The sequence below is a fragment of the Rhinichthys klamathensis genome, unplaced genomic scaffold, assembly GCF_029890125.1.
Source record: "Rhinichthys klamathensis goyatoka isolate OS25496 unplaced genomic scaffold, OSU_Roscu_1.1 h1tg000298l_1, whole genome shotgun sequence".
In the NCBI taxonomy this organism is placed as follows: domain Eukaryota; kingdom Metazoa; phylum Chordata; class Actinopteri; order Cypriniformes; family Leuciscidae; genus Rhinichthys; species Rhinichthys klamathensis.
Genome location: NW_026606817.1, coordinates 1,432,030 through 1,441,465, shown reverse-complemented (window position 1 = coordinate 1,441,465; position 9,436 = coordinate 1,432,030). Strand labels below are relative to the sequence as shown.

The 9,436-nt window shown below is 37.4% G+C and overlaps 1 protein-coding gene across 1 annotated transcript; it reads left to right on the top strand.

The window, feature by feature from the left end:
- The first annotated feature begins 1,330 nt into the window (after positions 1–1,330).
- plek (pleckstrin) lies at positions 1,331–9,115 on the top strand. The gene is made up of 9 exons (XM_056270156.1): positions 1,331–1,446; positions 2,021–2,176; positions 2,643–2,824; positions 4,115–4,206; positions 4,916–5,100; positions 6,519–6,623; positions 8,439–8,522; positions 8,605–8,677; positions 8,800–9,115. The coding sequence occupies exons 1-9, from the start codon at positions 1,405–1,407 to the stop codon at positions 8,937–8,939; spliced, it is 1,059 nt and encodes a 352-aa protein (XP_056126131.1). The 5' UTR covers positions 1,331–1,404; the 3' UTR covers positions 8,940–9,115.
- The last annotated feature ends 321 nt before the right edge of the window (positions 9,116–9,436 follow it).

Here is a 9,436-nt window from a genome sequence, read left to right as displayed (position 1 = left end):
TATAGAAGTTTGAGTTTCGAGACGAAAGTCTTACGGGGAACAACATGAGGATGAGTAATTACTGACAGAATTTTCATTTTTGGGTGAACTAACCCTTTAATTGTCAAATCTGATTGGCATATATTGTTCCAAGATCAACAAGGATACTGTTTTATTTAAAACCAAGTATGTAAATTACATGTTAAGCATATAAGCTTATATGACTTTCAATAGTATTCCATTTTCAATTCAATTTAAGTTTATTTTTTATAGAACTTTTCACTAAACTCAGAAAATGCTTGTTACTAAGTCATCATGTAAATCAAAATGATATGCATTATTTTAATTGATAATCTTTAAAAGACATATTAGTTGTTAATAACAAGTACAATGGTATTGTCTGATATATAATAGTACCACAATAGTAGTTTTTGTGTTTGTCTTTGTAAACGTAGTTGTGTTTATCAGCCATCAGATCAGCTAATATGATCGAGCTTCAGAAGTCAGATACCATAACACCATAGCGATACTCTCACTTCCTTTCAAAACCACTTGTGAAAACACCTTTCATTTGGTTGATTTTTTTAAAATATGTTTTTTTTTTACTTCAACAATCATTTAATTCATCACAAAGTTCGTAAGCTGTGAGATTTAACCAGTACACAATTGGATAATATTTCAAATTCTCAAGTGTGTGTTGCACCTTTGTTGTGATGTCTCTTCGAACACGACGAAGGCTGGGTCTTTCTCCAGTGACCGCGAGAACAACTCTTTTGTAACACCTTGAACTCCCTTCATTCAACTTCCTGTGAAAGGTTCCTCTCACCAAGCTAAAGTGATTTGTTTGTTTAAGTATTATTCCAGTGCTACAAAAATGGTTCAGTGAACAACCTTCTAATCAGCAATCAATTTCTGAGAAGTGATTAAAATGTTCTAGATGTTAAATGGCGGTTTTTCAGATGTTGAAAGACACGGAAAATGTTTGTTCCAGGAGATAAAAATGATATGTTCGTTTATATACAGTAGTCAACATTTGAAGTTCATCAAAGTTGCCCTAAGGCGAGAACGGGTGTTGTTCAAAATTCATGTATAACTTTGATGAAAGGTTTTGATCCACTTCAAGGACCAGAATGGACATTACAAGTAAGACTAAAAAAAAAAGTATGACTTTTTGTCAAGCATTCACTCATCATCACTCATCAGGGTTGATAATCTTTGGCCTTTGACTCATGTACTATATGTGGGCTGAAAACACAGAGGAAACTAGTCTGACCAAGTCAGGCATGTGCAACTTCCCTTTCATCAAAAAATGTCTATAACTGTCAAGCGAGGCGACGCGTCACAGACACAGAATCTGCTGAAGCGTATGGGTCTCACACACACCACTCCCTGAAGAAGACAACGAGTCGAGCTTGTAGTGTAGATATGGAGCCAACAAGAATCAGAGAAGGATACTTGGTGAAAAAGGTAAGACTGGAGTTGTAATATGTGTCATATAATATCACTGGAAAGCAAGAATTTTACTGACAAGAACTGAAGAAACCGAGACGAACCACAAAACGCTGATGTCATGTGATGATGCTTTGTTATTTGTTTCCCATGAAGTTATGAAGTTGCTCCAATTTGGGAACAGAAGTGGAAACATCCTCTTTCTTTCTAAAAAATAAAACCCAATCAATGCAGCATTTAACACATTTTAAATGTTCATTACGGTTCTTTGCGTTGAACTCTTACAAAGTGTTCGATGTGGACATCTTTGAGATGGCATTTTCCTGTTTCTCTGTGAAAAAACTGTAATATAAATGTGTGTATCAGGATCTGGCAACTGAAAGTATAGTAGAAGTCTGACCACAACATATGCGTGTACTGAAATACAGAACTGAAAATGACAGAAATTGAATGCTTGCACTTCACTAAATTCATTTGTGATTGTGTTGTTGTTGCAAACAGCCTATATAATTCCTTCATGTGAAACGGTTTGTTTACTTTAAAGATCTTTATCTTTGGTGGTTTTAGGAAGCTAAAGTGCTGTTGTTTGCAGGGCACAGTGCTGAACTCATGGAAAGTGGTGTGGGTGGTGTTAGCAGATGATGGCGTAGAGTTTTACAAGAAGAAGACCGACAGGAGTCCGAAGGGAATGATCCCTCTGAAGGGAGCGACACTGACCAGCCCATGCCAGGACTTCACTAAAAGACCGGTGGAGGAATCACACGTCTTTAAAACCAATATACCTCTGGCCATTTATACGGCAAAAAATAGTTTTTGCGTCGTGCATATGATATTTTTGGCGAATAAATGGCACGAGAAATAAAATTAGTGCTATAGATACGCACTTTCATGAGATCGTGTTGGACATATCTTGATTGTTTCATTGGTAACACTTTACAAAAAGGTTCATTAGTTAACATTATGTATTAACTAACAATGAGCAATACATTTGTTACAGTATTTATTCATCTTTGTTAGTTCACTTCACGGTGCATTAAGTAATGTTAACATACAACTTTTGATTTTGATAATGTATTAGTAAATGTTGAAATTAATATTAACTAAGATTAATACATGCTGAGTATTGTTAATTCTTAGTTCATGAGGTAGTTAACTAATGAACCTTATTGTAAAGTGTTACCGTTTCATTAATATCAGCGTATGGTCTCCAACAGCTTGTGTTTAAGGTCAGTTCTCATAAGAACCAGGACCATTTCTTCCAAGCGACGCATCTGGAGGAACGCGAGCTGTGGGTTAAAGATGTCAAGAGAGCGATCACTTGTTTACAGGGGGGCAAGAAGTTTGCCAGGAAATCAACGCGCCGATCCATTCGATTACCAGAAAATGTTAACCTGAGGTATGGTTTCCGTTTTAAAATTGCACTAAATAAACAAAATCATACTTTTGGACCAACTTTAAAAAAAAAAGATAAATCTAAAAACATTTTGTTAGTCAATCTTTAATTTAATTCACGTGCAAAGACACATTTAAAGACATGTCCCGTTGTGGTGAAAAAACAGCTTTTAATGTTGTTTATGTGTCTATGTGGTGTTTTTAATACGCTTTAAGACACACCATGTGTAAGTTCATAAGTCGACAGCATTGCTGAGTATTTTCTGCTTAAAACTGCAGTGAACCAAAGACAGTCTCAAAAACACGGTTTGAAATCGCTGGTGTTTCTGACGTCACAAACGACCTTGTAACCAATCAGATCAACGTGTGATCGTCAACCAGTGGATCTCTGAGTGAGTGAGTGAGTGAGTGAGTGGAGGCGGGGCTCATTTGTATATTCATAGAACCGCGCATACTAAATGAGGCAAGGGTGTCGGGTTACATTCAAGATATTTTAAGGCATGAAGAATTTTTTTCAAGTAAAAACATTTAAATATGTAATTTTGGTGATCAAAGATGAGTTTTAAGGGATACAATTATTGACTACAGGGGCAGGGGGACTTTATAGTTGGCATGAAAATGAAGTTGCTCTGGTCTTTTCTCCTCTATTGTGTCGTATATCGAGTGAAACGCTTCTGAAACAAGAGCAAATGTGGGCGGGGCTTGATTGTGTCTGTGGGGAGTTGTTTGGATGGTTGTGGTTTGCTATTGGCTGATCTCATGTGAGTGACAGGTTGCCCCGCCCACATCATCAGAGAAGAGAAGAGATGCTGCAAAAGGAAGATATTATGATTCAAGATTACCAGGAACATCAATTTAAAACAATAAAGATTTGCACTGATAAATTATGTAGAATATGTACTGCAATGTTCCAAAAAAAAGAGAAAAAAAAAGAATTGGGGGACTTTAATGTCTTTAATGTAAATATGCATCATATTTATAAAACAACTGAAATAATTTCAGTCAAGCTTGCCAGTATGTCAACACTGGTTTCAAGTGAAAACAGTATTTAATCAAAATTGTTTAACTGTCAGTCAAATTAGACAAAAAAACAGGTTTAAACCAGAAACCATGATTTTCCATTACTTTAAATAAATGACAGCCTTTTTTTTTTTTTTTTACCAGAATGTTGTATTGATTGAAAAACAGAGTCTGTATTGTGCTAAAACTGGAGTAATGTGATGAATAAAGTTTGAAAGTCCCTGTTGTGAACTGTAAAACGGTTAAACATTGCTGTTGTTCTGTCTGTCCTCAGTGAACTGTATGTTTTAATGAAAGATCAAGACAACGGTGTTAAAGAGATGAAGCTAGAGAAGGACAAAAGGCTGTTTAATCACTGTTTCACAGGTGAGATATTCATTTATAACATAATAAAATAAAGAAATAGGCAAATCCTCTTATACTCTAAAATATGCTGGGTTGTTTCAACCCAAATTTGGGTCAAATATGGAAAAACCCAGCCATTGGGTTAAATTTTCAAATATTTATTTTAACCTACTGGTTGGGTTCGTCCACATATGACCCAAATTTGGGTTAAAACAACCCTGCATTTTTTTAGAGTGCAGCTAAATTGAGAATTAAGAATATCTCCATTTAATCTCTCTAATCTTTCTTTCTGCACGATTTGGGTTACACTTTACAATAAGGTTAATTAGTTAACATTAGTTAGCTACCTTAGTGAACATGAACTAAGAATGAACAAATACTTCTACAACATTAATTTATCTCAGTTAATATTAATTTCAACATTTACTAATACAGTATCAAAATCAAAGGTTGTATTTGTTAACATTAGTTAATGCACTGTGAACTAACATGAGCAAACAATGAACAGCTGGATTTGTATTAACTAACATTAACAAAGATTAATAAATACTGTAACAAATGTATTGTTCATTGTTCATGTTAGTTAATACATGAACTAATGAACCTTATTGTAAAGTGTTACCCACATATCTTAGTGTTTTACTCACATGAACAGTGTTTGCACATCTTATTGTAAAGTGTTAGCAAGATTAGTTCGCCTGTAAGTGTGTTGTGGTGGATGTTGTTGCAGGGAACACAGTGATCGACTGGCTGATCTCCCAGGGGAAGGCCAGGAACCGGCCCGAGGGACTGATGTTGGCCACCGGGCTCCTCAACGAGGGGTTCCTGCAGGCCGCGGGGGACGTGTCCAAAGACGGGGCGGAGAAAGGAGCAGAGTGTGTTTTCTTGGACCAAACGGAGGCTCTTTATTATTTTGTAAGCTTACAAAGCATACAGGGCACTACTAATTATTGGCTCTATTCCAAAACCAAGTGATCCGTCAGAAAGAAAGAAAACAGTGGGGTAGAACAGCTTGTCACTGGGGCAGAACATTTAAAGAGCACCTATTAAGCTTTTTTACATATTCCACTTTTTAAAATGTTGAAACGCCTCCATTGTAGTCTTGAGTTTCTCCCGGGAACGAACACGTCACAATATTCCTCATTATAATAATTCATACGCAGAATAAAGGGGCGGGGCCTGGTTGAGTTAGTTAGTAGTGTGTTAAACTGGCGGTTACACACTCAAAGAGCTCGACCAATCACAACACACTGATCCAGCCGACCAATCAGAGCACAGTGTGCTTTTCAGAAGGAGGGGCTTCATAGAGACAGGAAGTAAACAGAGCGTTACTGACAGACTGGGAAGAGAGGAGCCGCAACAATGGAGAATATGGGGGAAATAATGTTTTTTGACATTTAAGCAAGTAAATCAAAAACTAAATCAAGACTTTGTAAAAGGGCATATGGCCTCTTTAAAAGGACAAATGTGTACCTTATATCAACCCCCAAAAGATGCCTATTTACAGGCCCTGTTTACTCCTGGTATTAAGATGCGTTTTGGTCGATCGGATCACAAGTAGACGAGAGAGACATTTTGAAGCTTGGTTCCACCACAGAATAAAAAATAAAAAAGGTAATTGCGACTTTTTATCTCAGAATTGCATGTTTATCACGCAATTCTGACTTTATATCTCACAATTCTGAGAAATATAGTCATAATTGCGAGATGTAAACTCACAAATGTGAGATAAAAAGCTGCAATTATCTTGTAAAATGTTTTATTCTGTGGAAGAAACAAGCTTCCATAGAGACACATTCCCGTTTACACCTAGTGTTTTACTCCGTCTCTTTTGTCCACTTTAAACCACTTCTGTCCTGATGTCTTCGAGGGGAGGGTCTATAGGCGGGGAAATATATGGGCTTTTTCAGATCTTTCAATCTAATGGACAAAATAAGCTCATGCAATTTACATATGAACACAAACAGACGACGGAAAAACACACGGAGAGAATCAGCTTTCGTGTCTACCAGGCCGAACGCTGCGAGTGTGTGTTAGAAATCAGCAATGCAGCAATGCTGAGAGAATATCGTGCTCAGTACGTTTATCCTCTTTGGATGCACGTGGTTGCTAAGTAGAAAATATAAAATTTGATCCCTTACGTTTTTTAAAGTTCGCTCGCTGTAGATTTTAGAATAGAGCCATATCATATTGTCCACATGCTATACATTTCGGTGACATTTCATGGCGTGTATGAAGCATGTACAAAAAACAAAGAAGTGTCTGCGTGTGAAAAACAAAGTGTCTGTGTGTGAACCGAGAGCTGTTGACACGGGGTGTCTGTTGATTTGCAGGCGGACAGTGGTTTCTTCTGTGAGGGCTACTCCAGTGATGAAGACGTGATCCTGAAGGAGGAGTTCAGAGGTGCAATAGTCAAACAGGGCTGTCTGCTGAAACAGGTAAGCTAAAGCGGGAACACTTTACAATAAGGTTCATTCGTTTACATTAGTTAGCATGAACTAATAATGAACTGCATTTATACAGCATTTATTCATCTTTGTTAATGTTAATTTCAACATTTACTAATACTTTATTCACATATTGTTAACATTAGTTAATGCACTGTGAACTAACACGAACAAGCAGCTTGTTTTATTAACTAACATAAACAAAGATTAACAAATACAGTAACACATTTTATTGAGTAACAAATGTATTGCCCATGGTTAGTTCATGTTAGTTCATACATTAGCTAATGTTAACTAATGAACTTTATTGTAAAGTGTTACCGCTAAAATATACCAAGTTCAGTCGGGAAACTCTAGATGGGTTCTTAACACAACCTGACAATTACATCGTTAACTACATGGCACAAGCTGATTGGTTCCTGTTACATCTGCAGCCGATGAGCTTTCTGTTCAGCACTTCAATAGTGGGTCAGTGTTTGCTGTAGCAGTTTTCAGCATGTTTCAAGTGTTCCTCAGACTCCCTCCCTCTTCCCCAGCTCCACCTGTATATATTAGCTATAGTTCATTTTATAGATGCTATTTGTGCAGCAACAGCGTAGCAGATCTATTCAGGGGTGTGTTTCCCGTACAACACCGTAACTCGCTGCTTCACTATCACAGTACGATGCATCGCTGAAGAAATCAACAAGCTCATCACAACTGTTTCCCAACGCCATCTCACGACCAATTCGTCCGAATTTGACGAGTGATTAAAAGATGGCTAATTCGTACGAATTTGTACGATTTGTCCAAACCCACGTGATGGGTAGGTTTAGGGGCGGGGTCAGGGGTAGGTCATTCGTACGAATTCATACGAATTGGGCAACTCGTCAAATATGTACGATTTAGCAAAAATCTTTCTAATTCGTACGAGTGAGGTCGTACGAATTGTTACGAATTAGCCATCTTTTAATCACTCGTCAAATTCGGACGAATTGGTCGTGAGATCGGGTTGTGTTTCCTGAAACCGTATTGTCGCAAATTGGTCGTTTAACCACGTTGGTTAATGATGTCACGCAGGTGGAGGAGTAATAACTACTTTTAATGAATCTGTTTGAGATCGATGTTTTCCTAAATTACGCACATGGCATCTGAGGAATATCTCTCATTTTTCTCAGTTATTTTGCTTTATTTCCAGATTCAATCATAGACTCGTTCTTACATACTAGAGCTCGTTCGCACATGCGCAATTTCTTGACAAACTAAAAGGCGTAAATGACATTTGTATGTATTCTAAATAAAAGATATAGATTGTACTCAATGTCAGTTTTCTTATTTTGCTCAAGATAAGGATTTATTGAGTCCACATGTCATGAAAACAAGAAACTGCTTCTAACCACAGGTCGAGAGCTGTCACTCCAAAACACACCTCTGCGATGCTGTTTGCGAATTTTCGTTGGAACGATGGTTTCGGGAAACACCGACTCGTTGAACTGCTGATAACGACAGAACTTGCGACCATAGTTGGCGAACGATGCTTTTGGGAAACACACCCCTGTCCAAGACCAATTGTCATATCATTACCATGCTAAACTCTTCTGAGAGTTGTCATGATGGAAATGCACTAAAATGACAAAAGGAAAAAAGGGTTTGCAAGCAGTAGAGATTGAACTGTTGAACAGACACCTGTCATTAATATACTTCACCCCCAAAATGAAAAGAAATATTTGTGAAAGTAGGTAACACTTTGCAATGAAGTCTCTTTTGTTAACACTACTAAGTATTTAAAGTATTTATAAGACATTTTAATCTTTATTTCTTATACAGGGCCATCGGCGAAAGAACTGGAAAGTCAGAAAGTTTATCCTTAGAGATGATCCTGCTTATATCCACTACTATGATCCCACCAAGGTGAGCATGTTCCTGTCATCTTCAAATATATATATATATTAGATGCAGTATTGAAATGGTCTGGTGTGTGTGTCTCTGTAAGGGTGAAGATGATCCGCTCGGCTCTATCCACCTGCGTGGCTCAGTAGTGACTGCGGTGGAATATGTGCCTGATGGTATGACGACTAGTCCATCTAAATGATCAAACAAAACATGATGACAACAACACGTTTAAATTGTAAAGCATTTATACATTATAGAATGCATGCAAATGTTTCTCTCTTATAAACTCCTGCAGGCAAGAAACAAGAGGCTGATGGAAATCTCTTTGAGATCATCACTTCGGATGAGACGCACTACTATCTTCAGGCAGCTACAGCCGATGAGCGCAAGGATTGGATCAAAGCCATTCAAAGTGTTGCAAAGTCCGGAAAATAAAAGGATTGGATCGATCATGTTCAACAAACTCGTTCATTAAACACATGCAGAGTTGGGATCTGTTTGAAAGAAAGAGTTGTCAATACACCAGCTATATCTCCTCTTCAGCATCTTCTAAAAATAAGACATTTGTTGTTTCTTCACTTTCTCCATTTGCAAAAAAAAAAAGAAAGAAATTGTGTAAAAAAACAAAAACAAAAAAAACCTCACACCAGTTAGAGAGAGGATGTGGGCAAATGTGTTTTTCACCAGAGATACTGAATGCCATTTATCTGTCCATCCAGAAATGTCATCGCAGTGGAAAGAGTGTTAAGGGACTCTACAATGTCCTGCATTTTCCTGTCTTTATTTGAAGCACTTCCTGTTTCTCATCTTGACTTTGTCCAAATATAGAGATATCACAGTCCGGTGGTGCAACAAAAACTGTCACAACAGCACAGCCCTACTGCTATTGTATACCACTATATAAACTTACCGTTTTCGAATAACTTACCATA

Bases quoted from the DNA above. Each gene is read 5' to 3' on its own strand.
- plek (XM_056270156.1), top strand. From the start codon at position 1,405: ATGGAGCCAACAAGAATCAGAGAAGGATACTTGGTGAAAAAG. The intron at 5,101-6,518 runs GTAAGCTTACAA...GTTGATTTGCAG, and splicing joins CGGAGGCTCTTTATTATTTT to GCGGACAGTGGTTTCTTCTG. The intron at 8,678-8,799 runs GTATGACGACTA...AAACTCCTGCAG, and splicing joins GGTGGAATATGTGCCTGATG to GCAAGAAACAAGAGGCTGAT.